The sequence below is a fragment of the Bos grunniens genome, chromosome 7 (assembly GCF_055505025.1).
Source record: "Bos grunniens cultivar Pamir isolate PY7600 chromosome 7, Bosgru_T2T1.0, whole genome shotgun sequence".
Classification (NCBI taxonomy): Eukaryota; Metazoa; Chordata; class Mammalia; order Artiodactyla; family Bovidae; genus Bos; species Bos grunniens.
The window spans coordinates 25,714,229-25,734,136 of NC_141171.1; the positions used below are offsets into that span (position 1 = coordinate 25,714,229).

The 19,908-nt window shown below is 38.4% G+C and overlaps 1 protein-coding gene across 2 annotated transcripts in view; it reads left to right on the top strand.

Moving 5' to 3' along the window:
* Nucleotides 1-19,908, top strand: part of FBN2 (fibrillin 2) — a 222,800-nt gene that overhangs the window by 195,006 nt on the left and 7,886 nt on the right. For both annotated transcript variants that reach the window (XM_086410495.1, XM_086410496.1), the window contains 14 exons: nt 1,220-1,345; nt 1,999-2,151; nt 3,062-3,127; nt 3,431-3,556; nt 4,144-4,263; nt 5,383-5,505; nt 5,956-6,087; nt 9,373-9,498; nt 11,026-11,232; nt 12,172-12,297; nt 13,916-14,038; nt 14,700-14,816; nt 15,419-15,547; nt 17,230-17,349. In XM_086410495.1, coding sequence (XP_086266621.1) covers nt 1,220-1,345; nt 1,999-2,151; nt 3,062-3,127; nt 3,431-3,556; nt 4,144-4,263; nt 5,383-5,505; nt 5,956-6,087; nt 9,373-9,498; nt 11,026-11,232; nt 12,172-12,297; nt 13,916-14,038; nt 14,700-14,816; nt 15,419-15,547; nt 17,230-17,349 — 1,794 coding nt within the window. The remainder of the gene's footprint in view (nt 1-1,219; nt 1,346-1,998; nt 2,152-3,061; nt 3,128-3,430; nt 3,557-4,143; nt 4,264-5,382; nt 5,506-5,955; nt 6,088-9,372; nt 9,499-11,025; nt 11,233-12,171; nt 12,298-13,915; nt 14,039-14,699; nt 14,817-15,418; nt 15,548-17,229; nt 17,350-19,908) is intronic.

Below are 19,908 nucleotides of genomic sequence, written 5' to 3' on the forward strand. Positions count from 1 at the left end.
AGCTGCCCTTACAATCCACTGGGACAGGCACTGCACTGGGGTCTGTTCAGGATGTAGGTCGCAGTAGGAGGCTGTGAATAATGATGGTGGTGAAAGGAGAGCAGTCAGGAAGCCTAGCATAAGGATTGGCGACATTTGAGGTGTCCCTGAGTTTGATAAATTGACTAATCAAAAAGGGAAATGGAACAGAGAGGCAGCTTGAAAACAGAGGCAGAACAAATGTGATAAGGGGCATCGGTGGCCAGCTCAGAAGATGGCTCTTAGTCCTGCAGGCGGCACAGAGAAGTGCAGGTTCTTTTAGAAAGCAAGTGATATGACTCACTCACTAAAATTCTGCCAGTATAAATTGAGAACGCAGTATGTGCCAGACCCTGAGCTAGACCCATGCTGAGGGTGAAGCAGTGATCTAGACAGACACATGATGTCCCCATGGGACTTATGTTCTGATGTGCCTGGAATCATGTAGTGTTCATTCATTTAGTTAAAAACCACCCATTAAAATAAGCACTTCCAGTGAAAAGGGGCCAGATATCACTGGTAAGGAATCCTTGTCTGTTTCAAGAGATCATTCTGGGGTAAGGTGGAAATGATAAAATTCTCATCCCAACGTCTAAGCTCCCTGGTTCTGTAGGCACAGATTCTCAAATAGGTACATGTTTTAGAAAGCAGACCCTGGTGGCGGTATGGAGTGGGGAGAAGGAAGCGAAGCACGTCTCCCTAGTTGGGAGACGTGATAATCCAGGTGGCAAATGATGCTGAGTTTGAGTGTAAATGAGGAGGCCACATATTGCTTGATTATGAAAGTTGAACAATTAAGGAGAGGAAAGAATGTAACCCCAGCTCCCCAGTGTGGATTGCTGAGGGCGAGGGGCATCAGAGAAGAGGACCAGTGCTGAGGATGCGATGCCCCTGAGACATGGAAGTGGTCCTCTCAGGCCTGCAGGCAGACATGCAGACACCTCCTAGGAGTCAAGTCCAGAGAACTGGAGACCGACTTAAAAGTCTGGGTCATATGGATCGTTGAAACTGGATATAACCTTTGACTTTTGAAGCAGTAACAGTTTATTTTAAACATATTTAATTATATAGACAATGTAATATATTGTTTCACGTTGAATATCCAATGGCTAGTGAACTGTACAATGTGGACAAATTATTTTCAGATATTAAGCAGTGTATTGAATTGATTAAATCAATATATTATCTTGCTGATCTGCAGATATAAATGAGTGTGATGAAGATCCCAACATCTGTCTTTTTGGTTCCTGCACCAATACTCCTGGGGGCTTCCAGTGCATCTGTCCCCCTGGGTTTGTATTGTCTGATAATGGACGGAGGTGCTTCGGTAAGTTTTGAAATGATTTCTCTGTCATCATCAGCCCTCAAACTTCAGAGCTAGGCAGGAAGCCATGATGCAGTGCTTGTCACTAAAAATATATGTCTCTGGCAGATGTATCATCTGTAAGTTTAAAACATAAGGTCCCGAGTGTATATGCACTGGACAGTTTTTAAGGTGCTTCAAATTATTCTCTCTGTTTCTACATTTTTTAAAAAATTCCATACTAAAAGAAAAATGGTGGTCTTATTTCATCATTTTCATTTTGTTGTTGGCATAGATTTTTCTGTACATTGGTGATGAGTTGCTTCCAATATGACATAACTTACTGAAAGCTACCTAGGTTTATTTTGTTAGGCTGTAATGTAACAGTGAGTAAAGAAGACATGGAAATCATTTTAATATTGAGCATGATTTCTCAAATTTCTGAAGCACATTATTAAGATACATAATTAAATGCAGTTTTATAGAGTGGTCAACTTAAACTGGCAAATGGTATCAGCAATTAAGAATTTCCAGGCCTATCTTTTAACTGCGAATATAATCTGCATCACATGTTCAACCCATGAGAAATGTTCTATCAGTAACAAAATTATGTGTAAATTACTCCATCTTTTTAAATGACCAGTAAGGAGGTCTGTGATGTTTGCTTTCTTGATTAGATACTCGCCAGAGCTTCTGTTTCACAAACTTTGAAAATGGAAAGTGTTCTGTACCCAAGGCTTTCAACACCACAAAGGCAAAATGCTGCTGCAGTAAGATGCCAGGAGAGGGCTGGGGGGACCCCTGTGAGCTGTGTCCCAAAGATGATGAAGGTAAGAGTAGTGAAATAAAAAAGCCACTTTCTACTAGTTTTGAACTGTCTTAGCAGAACTCAAGTGGGACCCTGTAACTTATGAATGTTTTGAAGATAAAAACATCCCCTCATTTACAGACCTTCATGGTTCAATGATCTCCATAGTCAGGAACTTCGTTCAGCTTTCATATTCAGAATGTGTAAATGCAGGATGTTACCCCATTATTTCATTGCTTCCCCCAACGTTAGTATTACTTGCTTTGAAAGGAATGAATTTGAAGGGTGAAGGGCAGTAGATCCAAGGAGGGGGTGAAAATTACATGCCAGCTTGCGCAGGAGTCCCACATGGGTATTGTATCACAGGCTGGGGCTCCCAGAATCTTAAAGCAAATTCTGGGAGGCTGAGTCAGCACAGTAGGCATTTGCAAGAAGAGACGACGAGCCTCACGGATTTTATTAGCATAGCTGAACAGTACAATTGTTCCCAGCAGGCTCGGAACTGGCCTGGTCTCTAGGTCAGAGGTGGCTTCTGTGTGTAATGGGCAGAGAATGCTCTGTTAGTTGCTCAGTCATGTCCGACTCTTTGCGACTCTGTAGACTGTATTCCACCAGGCTCTTCTGTCCATGGAATTCTCCAGGCAAGAATACTGGAGTGAATGTGGCTCTTTGGCTGCCCAGAATTAAATGAGCAAGCAGACAGAATCAGACACCCTGAGTGGTACCCATAGGTGGCCACCCCAAGCTCAGGTGACCTTCTCTAAATATGCTCAGTGGTGCTTTTGAAGTAAATTACAAAAATAAAGACTCTTACTAAAAATAGCTTTGTAGAGGAAAAATAAGTCTAATTTTATGTATATCATTAATCAGTTCTTAAGTTTTCTGATGTTTGTGACTCTTTGATAATCGGGAATTTGTCTTTTTCTCTGCAGTGGCATTCCAGGATTTGTGTCCCTATGGCCACGGAACTGTTCCTAGTCTTCATGATACCCGTGAAGGTGTGGTTTAATATATTTTAGTTTCGTAGTCTCATGTAAATACAATATTGTACATTTGTTTTATAATCATGCTGTTTTTACTGTATAACATATATTGTATTGCATTTAATGCACATATATGATATTTATTGTATATCATATGCACTACATCATAAGACTATGTTGCAGCATATGAAATACATGTTTCTCTGATGAAAGAAATGCTCATATGTTTTAACACTTTTAAGCCTCTTTTGAATAGATACATGCAGTTTTGGCATATCTTTTTATATAAGAAAGTTCATGGATGATTTTGTATTTTAGATGTTAATGAATGTCTTGAGAGCCCAGGAATTTGTTCAAACGGTCAGTGTATCAACACAGATGGGTCTTTTCGCTGTGAATGTCCAATGGGTTACAACCTTGATTACACTGGAGTGCGCTGTGTGGGTAAGTGCTGAGTTAGTGCCACATTTCACACTTGTAAGGTTTTTTTCTTTCTTATATTCAGCAAAAGGTCTCTCAGGCACTCTGGGAGGCAGTGGGGTTTACAAAGCCAAGATAAGTAGCCATAACTGCTTTTTCTTCTCCCATTCTACATTTTCCAGCAACATGGGTTTATTTGAAGATGGAGCGAGTTGCCCAATCTCTGCCTTCAACCAGATATACAAACTCTGATGTGTCTAGAGCTTTACAGCTGCCAAAACCACTAACTGGGAAAGAGGTCTATTTTACTTTATGACTTTCCACTTCTGCTCTTGTAGCAGAAGATCACATACCTCCCTGGCTTTGTGATTTTTTTTCTTTTTTTAGGGCAAGCACAGCTGTCTGAAAGTTCAGAGCATTTCACACTTGACCCTCGGGGTTCTCTGCCCTGCGTAAAGGCTGGCCAGCCATGACCAAGGGCGGGGGGTGCAAGAGTCATGTGTGCCCTGCACAGATCTGGGACACGTGTGAGGGCCAGATGGATTTTCGTGGGCATATTTTTATTAAACTAAGCCCTCCACAGTTTGTGTCACTTTCTTATCCTTTTTCAGATACTGATGAATGTTCAATTGGCAACCCATGTGGAAATGGGACGTGCACCAACGTTATTGGGAGTTTCGAATGCAACTGCAATGAGGGCTTTGAGCCAGGGCCCATGATGAATTGTGAAGGCAAGTGATACTTTACTATTATTTCTTCTTGATATAGAAAGAGTTTTTAATGCCTCAGCTTTTTTTTTATATTGTTCTTATGTTCTACTGATGATTATATTCATCACAAACATATGTTCCTTTACCACAATGAGCATAGTTACAAAAGCTACTCTGTAGCCCTTGTCTGATAATTCAGCATCTCCACCCTCTCAGAATTGGCATCTATTGCTTATTTTTTCCCTTGAGATTAGGTCACATTTTCCTGGTTCCTCAGTCTGTTGGTTAATTTTGGATTATGTGCTGGGTATTGTGACTGATACCTTCAGGAATCAGTTACATTATTTCAGAGAATATTGATGCCCTTGTTTTAGCAGGCAGTTAATTTACATAAAGTGGACTGTCAGGCCTGTGGAAGACAGTGGGTCACGTTTAAATTCTTCTCTTTAAAGCTTAGTGGCCAGCTTCTTTGATTTTGGCCCACACATGGCATGGTTAAGTCAGCAACTTCTGCTGAGTTTATGCAAAAAAATGAAAAAGGTATTTCTCCCCCTCTGGCCCTCTCATTTCTGGGATTCCTCCACACTTTTCAGCAGCCTTGGTTGCCCCAAGGTTCCCTCCCCTGATTTCTCGGGACAGAAGCTCAGAGAGTTCCTATTGGAGATTTAGCTGCCAGATGCTACTGTGCCAGGACTGATATGATCCACAGGGGAAAAAAAAAAACAAAAAACTGAGCACCTCTACTTTGCCAGGTGTTTACTGAGTTTTAATGCACTGCTAGAAACCACTTCAGGTGTTGTTTTTATATTTATTTCAGATAAATACAAAATACAAAATACCTCCTTTCTCTGTTGCATAAGAAGATTACATGTTAAGAGCCAGAAGACCAAAAGTATGACTTCAGAATACTCAACGATAGCCTGTTCGTGAATTTGTCTTATTTTTCTGTTTTTCGTATTTCAGAGTTTATAGTTGTTATTTGTTGGAGAATGAGTTAGGTGCCCAGTTCTCCTTACCAGAAATGGAAGTTCTGTTATCCTATTACTTTCTGTGTGACTGCCAAATAAATACATCAGTGTTTATTTAAGCGAGTAATTAGAACTCTAGGCTGAGCGCATGCCTGTCTGTTTCCTTGATCAGATATCAATGAGTGTGCCCAGAACCCACTGCTATGTGCTTTCCGCTGCATGAACACCTTCGGGTCCTATGAATGCACGTGCCCAATTGGCTATGCCCTCAGGGAAGACCAGAAGATGTGCAAAGGTAAGGCCCCAGACCAGGAAGGATCAGCTCATTATTTGTGATGCCAGAAATATATTTTAATGATTTTGTAGCTCTCAGCTGTCTTCTTGTAGAGCTGTACAGAAATATATTCTTTACAGCATTGCTGGTAGATTTCCGTATCTAGATAACAAGATACTTGATAATCTGTCCAGTCAAGTCAAAAATAAAGATGTCACATTCTCGAGCTCTTACTAAAGCAAAGATAGCCCTTCCCTAAACTTCTTATCTTGAGGACCAGTGCTGAAATTTTTATAACTCTAGAATATAGCCAACAGTTGAGACTGGGCTCCTCCTTTCTCTGTGGCATAAGAAGATTACATGTTAAAAGCCAGAAGACCAAAAGTATGACTTCAAAATACTCATGCATGATATAGCCTGTTCATGAATTTGTCTTATTCTTCTGTTTCTCCTATTGCACATATTCTCTAGACCTGGATGAATGTGCTGAAGGGCTGCATGACTGTGAATCGAGGGGCATGATGTGCAAGAATCTGATTGGCACCTTCATGTGTATCTGCCCGCCTGGGATGGCCCGCAGGCCTGACGGAGAAGGCTGTGTGGGTAAGGCTGTACAGGACGGTGGCTGCTTGCTTAACACTCCTACCCCCAGTCAGAAACATATGAACTTCAGTTATCACAGTGGAAAATACGGTGTATTGTTTTCTGTGCAAATAGCCAAAGAGATCAAAAACTACAAGAATCTGTTCAGTTCCTAATACAATATATGCAGAAGGTAAAATATTATTAATCTTTTCTATCATTAATTGATTTCTGTAGCAACTTGGAAAATCTTACGCTCAACATGAGAAATTTTCCAACATTTGTGTGCATTGTCAGGAAAAATTTTTTAAAAAGAAAGAAAATAAATGTAAGATTTGTAGCAATCAGATCTTTTTAGATGCATTTCTGTTATGCACTTTGAATTCAAAGGAGACAACTGAAACACTAATCAAAATAAAGATAACAGCATTAGGATAGGATTAGATCAAAAAGACGGACTTAAACCCTCATATTCTAGAAACAAGAAACACTACAATGTTTTAAATCCATAAATTAGTTTAATAGTTTTATATATACTTTAAAATGTATGCAGAAAGTTTCCTAAAAGAAAAAAATACCTTTAACAAGAAAAAACATAGTGTCAGAACGCTAGGAGCAAAGTGAGAATTCTTAAAGCTTCCCAGGGAGCAAAGCCAGATTTCCTACAAGTGGCAATTAACAGTGGGTAAAATAAAACAGTGGATCAGCAATGTTTTCAGGGCATTCTAAGGGAAAATAATTTTCAACTAAAACTTTATATTCAATCTAGTGATAAAACAAAAATATCACATTGTCAGAAATGCATTTTAGAATACTTATCACCCACATACCCTCTTTATCTTATTCCAAACTGTATCCTCCAATATATTTTTTAAAGTTAATTCAAGAGGAAGCAATGATAAGCCAAGAAACCAGTAATCCTGATTATATGGTTTAAATAAATGCTGGTGTTTCGTAAAAGAAATACAACAAACCAAAATTTCTAGACCGTGTCAGCATGGCAGGTAGCACAAGGAGAGAGAAGAAAGGAGTAAACTCATGCCAAGGGTACTTACTATGGCCAGAAGCTATTGAAACAGATACTTCTTGATGTTAATAGAAAACTGTTCATTAACAGTGTGTTGAAGTTGTCTCATGGCTACCACTGGAAGAATAGAAGATTACAACTTGTAGACATGAGTTGGGGATGACAGTAGCACAGAGAAAAAATTAGACTAACCTAAGAAAACGAAGATCATGGCATCCGGTCCCATCACTTCATGGGAAATGGATGGGGAAACAGTGGAAACAGTGTCAGACTTTATTTTTTTGGGCTCCAGAATCACTGCAGATGGTGACTGCAGCCATGAAATTAAAAGACGCTTACTCCTTGGAAGGAAAGTTATGACCAACCTAGATAGCATATTCAAAAGCAGAGACATCACTTTGCCAACAAAGGTCCGTCTAGTCAAGGCTGTGGTTTTTCCTGTGGTCATGTATGGATGTGAGAGTTGGACTGTGAAGAAGGCTGAGCGCCGAAGAATTGATGCTTTTGAACTGTGGTGTTGGAGAAGACTCTTGAGAGTCCCTTGGACTGCAAGGAGATCCAACCAGTCCATTCTGAAGGAGATCAGCCCTGGGATTTCTTTGGAAGGAATGATGCTAATGCTGAAACTCCAGTACTTTGGCCACCTCATGGGAAGAGTTGACTCATTGGAAAAGACTCTGATGCTGGGAGGGATTGAGGGCAGGAGGAGAAGGGGATGACGGAGGATGAGATGGCTGGATGGTATCACTGACTTGATGGACGTGAGTCTGAGTGAACTCCGGGAGTTGGTGATGGACAGGGAGGCCTGGCGTGCTGCAATTCATGGGGTCGCAAAGAGTTGGACACGACTGAGCGACTGAACTGAACTGAAGAAATGTTAAGAGAAGGGGACAAGTAGCCTGCTAAATATTAAACAGTATAAAGTGACAAGACTCCAAACATATCAGTAATCACCATAGATAGAAACAGTTTAAATTTCTGGTTAAAAGGCAAATGTACTTTTAAATATTCTTTTAAAAGTGCAGCTTGGTACTTTTTACAAGACATGTACCAAATCAAAATGTAAGATAGATGGAAGATAAAGGGGTGGAACAAGATATCCAAGGCAAATGTTGATAAAAAGCAAGTGCATGCAAAATAAATATTAATAAATTAAAGATTAAAAAGCATAAAGATGAAAGGAGAAATTCATCAAAGGGATTTGTCATGAGCTCTCATCGGAGAGGGCAATGGCAGCCCACTCCAGTACTCTTGCCTGGAAAATCCCATGGATGGAGGAGCCTGGTGGGCTGCAGTCCATGGGGTCACAAAGAGTCGGACACGACTGAGCAACTTCACTTTCACTTTTCACTTTCATGCATTGGAGAAGGAAATGGCAACCCACTCCAGTGTTCTTGCCTGGAGAATCCCAGGGACGGCGGGGCCTGGTGGGCTGCCGTCTATGGGGTCACACGGAGTTGGACATGACTGAAGTGACTTAGCAGCTCATGCCTCTGACAACATTGATTTGAAACATACCTCAAACAAAATTTACAAAATGTCAAATTAATGCAAGTAAAGATGTGGGAATTTGAATGTAACAGTTTTGTTCTGATATATTTATTTGTCAGAAACCAAAAGAGCAGTACTATCTAAATTCCTTCTTCTCTAGCTGCCCTAACCCCCTGCATGGCTCCTGTGATTTTCACTCAAGTCAGTGGAGGAGCTTGTCCTTTATCCCTGGCCTGAGTGCCCTTCACCCTGCTCTCCACCTCTCCCTCACACCTGCCACTGCTCAGCCCTCAGCCTCTCTCTCATGTCACATGAATTGGTATCTTCTTTCCCAAAGTTCTTTCTCCCCGTCAGTAATCCTTTATGGAGCCACTTTTCCAATTATCCATCAAGCATCACCTCTTCCCTGAAAAGTGGAAGAGAGAAAGAGAAAAGCAGCTGAGGGTGGGGGGGAACACTTTGTTAACCTAGAGCCTATCTTGGAAGGATGTAAGTAAGTAAAATAGCTCAGTCGTGTCCGACTCTTTGCGACCCCATGGACTGTAGCTTACCAGGCTCCTCTGTCCATGGGACTTCCCAGGCAAGAGGATGAGGTAAATTTAAATATGATAAATTTAAATGTAATATTTTTAATATAATACTATAAATTTAAATATAAATTAGTATTCTATCATATTAGCATTTTGATGAAGAAGGTTTAAGCAAGATATAAACCATTAGAAGATAAATGTTTGTAAATGATAAACTTTACAGTCTATTCATGACTCATATTATTTGTTTTTTTAAAGATGAAAATGAATGCAGGACCAAACCAGGAATCTGTGAAAACGGGCGTTGTGTTAACACTATTGGGAGCTATAGATGTGAGTGTAATGAAGGCTTTCAGTCCAGCTCTTCTGGCACTGAGTGCCTTGGTAAGTTGATAAACAGAGTATATTTTACTTGGTGAATAAAGCATGTGTTTTGTGATGTAATCACAGAAGAGTTCTATACATATATCCTTGTCTGCAAAATAGATCCCCCAATCTGAGTAATCCATGTACCTCTTCCTGAAGATAGACATCTATTAAAATGATGTATTTATACACGTGTGTGTAGTACATACATCCATGCTTAATGTAAATAACCATCTTAAGTAGTCTTTCCAAAATTAAGATTAATTAAGCACTACGGAAAATGTGACTCTAGTAAAACTTACATCAGGAAATGATTTAATTCCAAAAGAAAATATTTGCTATGTGAGGTAAGTTTTGCTATATTAATGATATTAAAGAAAATGCCACATTTCAAAAATGCAGTGAGAGTTAATTTTTATTTTATGATACAGAAAAGTGTTTTACAAAACATTTTCTTGTGGAAAATATAAGTCTCAGGCATTTTAATGATAAAATGCATATATCATAAACCGTTTAGTTAATTATGAGCAGGTGTAAAAGTATGAAGTAGTCAAATTTAAGGCAAACAGAGAAATAGCACTCCTCACGGGCTTTGATGCAAAAACAGCACATTTCAACTACATCAGATTGTTCTCAGAATGATGTCATCTGCTTCAAATCCTAGGAAATTATTAGTCATGAAAACATATTTTGTTTATTATTATCTTCAATCTAGATCTTCATTAGGAAATAGAAAAGCTGACCTACATAGAAAGCGTACTTTTCTGTCCATATTACTAACAGTTCATTAGGATGGTTCTTAAAACCCCATTAAAGATCTCTTTGCCAGCTTATATCAGTGAAATCCCTTTATTTATAATAATTTAAAAAACTACTTAATCCAATGTTTAAACAGTCTTTTAGATGTCTAAAATACAGGAGATTAGATTGAATACGTACCAAGATGATAACATAGTCCAGAATTTGCTTTTCAAAAACAAATCCTGTTCTCATTTGCTTACTTAAAGGGAAGTATTTTTCTTTGATTTTTCCTTTCAGTTGGATTCTATAGGAATGGTAGTTTACCATCACTTAGCTGCTGAGAAAAAGAAGAAAAAACTCACCTCTGTTTCTTTAGTATCAGTTATTAAATTTAATAAACTGTTGCTAAAGAGCACTGTGAAATGAACCTCCAACAGAACTTTCTAATCATTGTCTTAAGCAATGTGACTCTTCACATAAAAGAATATTTAACCTTTAAAAAGGTATTGCTATGGAATTTGCCTGGTGGTCCAGTGGCTAAGACTCCTCCCTGCCAGTTGCAGGGGGCCCAGGTTCAATCCCTGGCTGAGGAACTAGATCCCACACGCCACAACTGAGAATCCACATGTGGTAGCTAAAGATGCTGTATGCTACAACTAAGACCCAGCACCACCAAAATAAATGGATTTTTTTTTAAGTATTGTTATGAAGGAAAACATTGATTGTCCTTTTTAACGTGAAGACCCAGATAACGAAGTGTCAGTCCCTTGACACTTGTGCTTTTTAACTACATTGTCATTTCAGACAATCGCCAGGGCCTCTGCTTTGCAGAGGTGTTGCAGACCATGTGTCAGATGGCATCCAGCAGCCGTAACCTTGTCACAAAGTCAGAATGCTGCTGCGACGGGGGGCGAGGCTGGGGTCATCAGTGTGAGCTCTGCCCACTCCCTGGAACTGCACAGTACAAAAAGATATGTCCTCATGGCCCAGGCTATACCACTGATGGAAGAGGTAAGGAGTTGAGGAAATCCATGCATGTTGTCAACACAGTGCATGTTAATTCACGTTAATTTGAAGGAAATAGGATAATGGCTAAAATATATGTGTATATGTGTGTGGTCGTATATGCTTTTCACTAATGCTTCAGCAGCTTTAAGAGGCATAATCTTCGTATCAAATCTAAGAGATAGAATCTCTTAATTATTCCTATTTTAGCAGACAGAAACTGAAGCACGAAGTTTAAGTAACGATAAATAAATGTCCCCAAGATCACAGCCTTTTTAAAGGTTGGAACAAGGAATGGAATGTATCTGTCTGATCCCAGAGGCCATCTGCAACCCACAAGCTATGCGTGCTTCATTTAAGTAAAGGTCGCTTCTTTGTTTGTGCACAGGAACTCATTCTGTTTGCAGCTTATTTACAAACCAGCAGGACTCACACATGATTAATAGTTTCCAGGTTTTTTGGTACAACCAATATGCTAATGTCCTAAAAATAACATTTTCCTCTATTACTATACAGATTCTAGATCTTACGCTTGATTACATTGCTAATGAAACCCTTTCTTAGGATCTAATGCAACTGAATTTAAAGCCAATCCATGGAATACCATCACTAATTCCAAATTAGTGGAACTTCAGAAGGGTAGCTTTCTATTGATAGAGTCCCCCCAAAAAATTCATGCTTAGATTGCAGAACAAATAGACTCCAGAGGGGCTTTCAGCATAGCCTTCCTTATGTTTGTCTCTTCCTATCACTTCAGATTCTTTCCTTATTTCTTCCTTCTATGTTGCCACTCTGTTGAATGATGAAAAAGTACACCAGCACAGTTACGAACGTTGGATTTTGGTTATCTGTCAAGTCCTTAATTTCTTTTAGTTTCTAACCGGTTTTATTCTTGCATCTATATTGACTTCTGTTTGGTTTTGCCTTGGGGTTTCTGGTGCACAGATATTGACGAATGTAAAGTCATGCCAAATCTCTGCACCAGTGGTCAGTGCATCAATACCATGGGCTCCTTCCGGTGTTTCTGTAAGGTTGGCTACACCACAGACATCAGCGGAACCTCGTGCGTAGGTAAGGAAAGACAAGGCATCTCTGCGTCTGAGTGGTCGTTAACTGCTGTTTTCTGCAAGTCCTTTACTGTCAGTAGAATATCTTTATTATGGTGTTTGGATTGTACATTTTGCTAAAGTGATGCTATTCCTTTCATTAGTGCGGTTCTTAATATCACTGGAGTTGTCCAAGGCCTTGTCTAGTAATGTGAGACATAGAACTATTAGATTTATCAAACAGTCTGTAAAGTTAGGGAAACATTCAAATTATTTAAAAAAATATACTTTCAACATTTTACATTTAGTTTAAAATGTATAGAGGCACGGTTGTTTTGTCATTTTTTAATGAAAGACCAGGACTTTTGATTGTGAAAGTATGTTTTTGCATATGGAGAGAATGCTTTTTGCTTGTTTCTCGTTGTAGTTATTTTTGCATAAAATATACCAATTAAGCATCATCGTCTAAAATTTCCAGTTGCAAAGCAATCTCAATACAGAAAACCTTCTACACTTTTACAATCTCTTTTTCTAATTTATTTTACTGTCTCATCCAAGGAAGGGGTGGTAGCTTGCTGCTATTGAGTCTTTCCAAAATATTTAGTTTTCATTAAAGAAAAAAAATCTTTTCTCTTTCATAGTTCATCAGCTTAATATCAACTTGTTTTGATAACAAGCACATCTGGCATGAAAAGGTTAGGAAGAACCAACCTAAATCTTAGTAAGCATTCAACTCACTTGTTTGGGCAAGATAGTAATAGAAACTAGGCTATCAGTCATGAGCTTTTAACATTCTTTGGGCATCAATCAATGTCTTTTATAGGGGAAGTGGAGATGGTTTGCTGTCAGAGTCCTAGCAGAAAAAAGGTGGCATATTGAAATGAGGACAGTTTAAGGAGACTTGTTTTTTTAACAAAAGGACAGTGTATAAAGGTGTAAGCAGAAAATGCTAGGACTAGTGCTGAGTTCTGGGGCTGTTCCACCTCTGGGCCAAAGATAAGAGGGAAGGATTACTGAAACCTAGAAGATGGAGAAAATTGTTCCCAGAGGCCTGCCTTTAGAGCACCCGTGACCTCTGACCCCATGACTCAGTCAGCCTCAGCCCATCTTGTGAAAAGGGAATCAGAGAACTAAAGGACCAGACTGAAGACAGAGGGCAGGAGGGCCTGCTAATGGTGTCTGTGTGCAGTTCAGCCTCCTGGGCCCGAGAACAGGGTGGACCAAGGTAAGGACTACAGCTGGAAGGTCAAGTGGAAGGTCTCCCGCACAATCTGTGATGCCAAACAATTCCTGGGGAAGTGTCAGCTCAGAGACTGAGAACATCCGCCACATCTGCATGTCAAAGAGAAGAAACTCTAACCTTCAGGTTTATGATTCTCAAACTGTAAACCGAAGAACACCAATCTAAAAAATCTAGTGTCTTTTTTTGAACCCAGTTGTCTGGATATTTCAATATTTGCCCAAGAATCGCCTGACAAAGTTAAACCAGTAAATTACCTTAGAGAAAATTGTTCTGTGCCTCATTTCTCTCTGGCTATTTTCCATTTTAAGTTGAAGAAGAAAACAGTGAGAATATGGAGGGAGGAAAGAGACTGGTCGTTCCTTCTAACCAGTAATTTAATCCTCACATCACTTTTACTCAGATCTCGACGAATGTTCACAGTCCCCAAAACCGTGCAACTTCATCTGCAAGAACACAGAGGGGAGTTACCAGTGCTCGTGTCCCCGGGGCTATGTCCTGCAGGAGGACGGGAAGACCTGCAAAGGTGATGAAGAGTCTATATGTGTGACCCTCTCCTTTTTTTCAGATTCAGAATCAGCTTATCGGGGATCAGGCCATGTGCCTCACTTTTTACTGTGGCTTCCCTTGTGACTCAGATGGTAAAGAATCTGCCTGCAATACAGAAGACCCGGGTTTGATCCCTGGGACAGGAAAATCCCTTGAAGAAGGGAAAGGCTACCCACTCCAGTGTTTTGACCTGGAGAATTCCATGGACTATATAGTCCATAGGGTCACAAAGCGTCAGACACAACTGAGCAATTTTCACTTTGACTTAATAGGATTAAGTAGCCAGCCATGTACTCAATGGTGCATCAAATACAAGTATTTTAACCTTTGAATACTAGCTTTGAAAACAGCTCATGAACATCACTATAATTCATCCTTTCAGCTTTTTGTTTTAAAAAAATTTTTGTTATATATCACCTTAGCCGTCTTGTCTTAGTAGCTCATAGTATTTACGCTGCTTAAGTATGTGGAAAAAAAAACCTCCTTGCCTTATGCATATGGAAATCTATAAAGCTTCCAACAAAAATCTAGACAAAATACTCCTGGTAGAACATGCACACCTCTCTGTGGCTTCATGAGAAGGGAAGCACAGCCAGATAACTCTGCTCGGATTTTCACTGGCTTGTCTTTCATTGCAGACCTTGATGAATGTCAAACCAAACAGCACAATTGCCAGTTCCTGTGTGTCAACACTCTGGGAGGTTTTACCTGTAAATGTCCACCTGGTTTCACACAGCATCACACTGCTTGTATTGGTAAGACAAAACTGCAAAAGGGAAGTTCTGCACACTACTAGTAGAAGCCTAAAACTGTAGTTAAAAATGGTAGTACGTACATTAAAATCAGTCCCTCATAATTAGTGGTTTTAAAATGTTGTTAATAATTTATTTTTTCACAAGAACAATATCCAAGCATAGTAGTCCTGTGTAGTCCAAGCACATGCACAGTAGGTGTATTCCAAGCAGCGCCTTTATATTGCATTCTAAATATAATGCGTGCTCAGATAAAATATGAGTAAAAGGCTCACTGTAAGTTAAAGCATGCTAATGAACATGTTGGGATTTTTTAATGTCAGAAGACACACAGGTCTTAACCTTAACTTTCAGTCTGTGCTATCGAAAAACCATGTCCTCATTTGATCCAAAATATGCTCTGATTTTCAATCTCTTGAAATACACTTCTTTCTGACCATTTTTGTCTTTAATATGACCATGAATAGTGGCATACTTTTCTGTAAACTCTGTTTTCGCATTGTGAAACTTAGGCTTTCATACCTTACTTTTTACTTCATGTAGTAAAATTTGAATCCTATAATAATTAGAAAGCCAGACACTCTTTCCCTTTTGTCCTCTGCTAGACAACAATGAATGTGGGTCCCAGCCTTCACTTTGTGGAGCAAAGGGAATCTGTCAAAACACCCCTGGAAGTTTCAGCTGCGAATGCCAAAGAGGGTTCTCTCTTGATGCTACTGGACTGAACTGTGAAGGTGAGTTTATTTATTTAAATATTCTTATTCTAATACAGCAAACAGTTTTAATGTCTAAGCCACTCAATGAGAAATTGAGATCATTTCAAACAACAAAGATTAACAAAGTAAAACCCAGAAGTTGATTTTTTTTTGTTTATAAATGTTCATATATCATTTTGGGGACAGAGGAAAACCTTAATGTGATGAAACAAAAATTCTGTGAGTACACATGGGCTTCTGAAATAACTGTTTACCTAGTTACTGATCTAAAAAAAGAATTTAACTGAAAACGAATTCCTGTACCTAATTTAGCTGCAGTAGTATATGAGTAAACCAGAAAAAAGTCTGATGTCTGTTCCATGATACTTGAATGTAAAATGTGTAAATGTTAAGTGTAAGACAAAGAACAAGTTGTAGGGAACTGGGCAGATGAACAGAAAGCGCTGGGGAAAATTGATGGCGGTTTTATTTGTCTGAGAGTCCCAGTTCCCTGTCTTTTCTATAAAGAGTGTTTCCTATAAAGTCTTCATCACAATAGATATTTCCTGTTAAATCCAAGGGAAAATTTAAGTGGGAATAAAATAAGAATTTGCCTGTGGCCAATAAAATACTGTTCTTCAGTATTTTCATTACAAGTTCTAGAATATGAGATAAATATACTACGATTGGTAGCTTTTACAAAATACTCATGCCAGAGGTTCTGAGAGCATGTACTTCCCCTTTATATTTTTATATACTAGTGCAATTTACATCTTTATTGATTTTAGTCACCCTTGAATTAATTATTCTTACGAATACATGATTTTGAACTCTAGAAATATATCTACATGTTTTAATATAGTCTGAGAACTACAGGACTTTTACATGTATCTAATCTTCAACCAAAAAAAATTCAACTGAAAAATTTCTATTTTAATATTTTGTATTTGAAGTCATTGAGACTTTGAAAGTATTCTGAGCCTACAGCTGGTTGCCATGTGTGAGTTCAGCTTGTGACTATCTACATAAGATACAATTTATTAATTATCCATATAAAATTTGTTACACATATATCAGACATGCCAATTTCATTTCTCTTTTTATGGGTAAATTTCAAAGCCTCAGTTGTCATTCCAGAAGAGTATGCATGTATGAACAAAGAAATTATTCCATATGTGTCATAATACTATATCATGTCTAAAAATAATGTATTTAAATACTTTAAACTTGCATCTAATTAATCTCAAATAGTAATAAAATTTTTTGCATTCCCAACCATTATAATTCTTTAGGTATTTCTGTAATGCTTGTATTTTCCCGAAAATGAGAATTAACATGTCAATCACTTTTGAACTTACTGGAATATGTGATGCAAATATATTTATATCGTTTACCAAATAAATCATACCATATGTAGTTAATCCATCCAAAATGCACAACATTTGTGGTTGCTATGGCTGATTTGCTGAAATTAAGATATTATTTAGAGCACTGACGTGGCATGGCTGGTGGATAGCATAAGAATGATGTGGTTTCTTATCTCAGAGCCATTCACTGTACCACCACTGACTTAATAACCATGTGACTTGGAAAAAATCACAGCCCCTCGGTGTGTCTTGTTTGTTTGTTCCTCTGATATAGTTACCCTGTGTTGTATTTGGAGTACATTTAAGAATAATAGAAGAAAGGTGATGAAAATCTTGCTGGGCTTGTTTTTACAGATGTTGATGAATGTGATGGAAACCATAGGTGCCAGCATGGCTGCCAGAACATCCTGGGAGGCTACAGGTGTGGCTGCCCCCAAGGGTATATTCAGCATTACCAGTGGAATCAGTGTGTTGGTGAGCACGCGCTTGTTACATGGCATCTGCTTTTCTTGCCTTAAACTATCTTTTAGTAAAACAAATGAGCAATAAAGATGGTCATTTTCAGTGTAGCCTTTAAACCCTAGAACTTAAATAACCAGTACTTAGGACTGATGCATGGGAATCTATTAAGCTACTTTGTATACTTGTGTGTATTTGAAAATATGCATAATGTACTTTAAAATGTTAAGTACCTAAAAGGTAACTCAGAAGAGCTTTGATAATTTTAATTTTCTGCTAGCTGATAATTTTAAGTTCCTGAAGATGATGTCAAGACTCATATCATCTTCATTTGCTAAGGTCAAAGGCTTTTTTTTTAATCAGTAATTTAGTGACCTTAGATTTGGGGTTGAAGGGTTACCCATCTATCTGCTCATATAAATCTAACAGGAATCAGATCAAATTAATGAGCACCATTTGTCTGTGCTCTCCAGTCACATATTTAATGAAGGGGGTATAAAGAATTTTAAGGTAGAAAAAGTAACTAGTTAGAGCAAATTCTGTTGAAAACGCCAGACAAAAAAAGTGTTTGTAAAATAAAATCTGTAGACACTCAACTGTCTTTCTTGCGCTGATAGAGTCATGGCAATTCTCCTTTTAAGGAGAGTTTGATCGAAGAGAACATTACTCTCTACTTGAATAGCCAGCTGACTTAGCATATGCCTAATTTCTTGGCTCCATTGAATGCCCTTCCTAGACACGGCATCGTACACAGTGTAACAGTAGATGGGGCACAGCTTGAGCAGAAGGGGGAACAGTGGGCCTGCTGAGAAACAGCAGGTTGCTTCCTGTTTCTCTGTAGTGATTGAAATTACCCCACATGTATTTCAAGTATTTTACTCTCAGGGAGCCACTAAGTGAATTAATTTGATTTTATCCGTGATGATCTTCTCAAAAGAAATTTCTAATGACAGTTTAGTGAATTGAGAAAATCAAGACAAATTTCAGAGGTGGGAAAGCAACTCTGAAAGTTGGTGCAGCTCTGCTGTGGCTTTGTGCCAGGCCAAAGACAGATGCTTAGCCACACCAGGAACACACACTCATGGGGGAAATGCGAAAACCAGTGATGATCTGGAAGTTATGGATAGAGTTTGAAAGGATTATCAAAATGATGACTTAGGCTGTCGATCAAATGACTTTATAAGTTCAGTTTACTTCTTTTCTCTTCATAGAAAAAAAATGTTGCAGAAGTTATTATGTCCCAATTTATTGATTCATAAACAGATAAAGTATAGGGACACTTCAGAACATAGGAAATGGTCCTTTTTTAGGTAACTATTATAAGAGTTCAAAATGATTTTTATTATATTGTGTTGTTTATAAAATGCGAGGCCGACCCCTCTATTCAGTTAATACCATGGACTTCTTGGTTACTTCTACAGAACTTAAAGCAGAAGAATGATCTGTAATACTTCACATGTATCAGTTTAAATAAAATTCTTGTTTTTAAAGTAATCTTAAGTAGAAACTGGAATGTGCATGGAGGATCAACTCAATTTCTGAGTTTTTAAGTTTCCTGGAATTTCTGCCTGTAACCATTTAAGTGTGAAAATAGACACACAGGTCTTCACTGAATATGGTCTGACTTAAAGTCAGGGCTGTGTGGTGTACCCAAGTCATTCTTGGTGGGATCCTTGGAGTAGTCACTTAAGTGAGGCGGTCACCCCAGAGCAACTCACACTTGGATCCAGCCAGAAGCCAGTGGGCCTTCTAATCAGCAGAGACCCCCATCGACAGAGGGATATGTGGTTTCAGAGATGAATTAAAAACTGAAGATACATAAGCAGATACCCCAACTGTAAGAATAAATGTTAGCTTGCTCTGCTAAAATGGGCACCTCTAAGCAGCAAGCCTCTGGATAAGCAAGACAAAGCAGGGATTTATTTTGAAAGATTAGAAATTTTTCTTTGCGGGGTTGAGCAATCCAGCTCATCACTAATAAAATCTAACTCTCTTGCAATTTTGAACTCACAGAACATTAGAACTATAACTCAAATATATTTCAGTAATAGAATCAAACAACCATCAGGAACTAATAAAAGCAACAAGTTAGCAAAATAGCAACATTATAACAAAATGCAAATCAAAAGGCCACAAATCATTTTTATCTGTCACTATGAGTATGAATATCTTGTTATTCATATGATTGAAGAAGGAATATCCCATGAAGTATCTCAGACAGATGTAACTGGGGTCCCCTTGTAAATGGGCACAAACAGTGCATCAGATAATTTAAGTAATAGTAAGTTATAACCCTGCAATGATGTTAATACTGCTGCCAGTGTAAGAAAAATGACAGCTTTTGAAGTGTTAGTACTGAAAACGTTTTAAATTCAAATGGATACTTTAAGAAGTGTTCAGCCAGGTACCACAGAACACATATAACATTCTGATACATAGATTGTACAGATTTAGGAACATTCCCATGTGTTCCTAAGTAATATGCAAGCATTATAATTATTCTAAATTGAAAATAAGATAATATTACTAACATTTGAATATGATTGCTAACTGCTAAGTCACTTCAGTCATGTC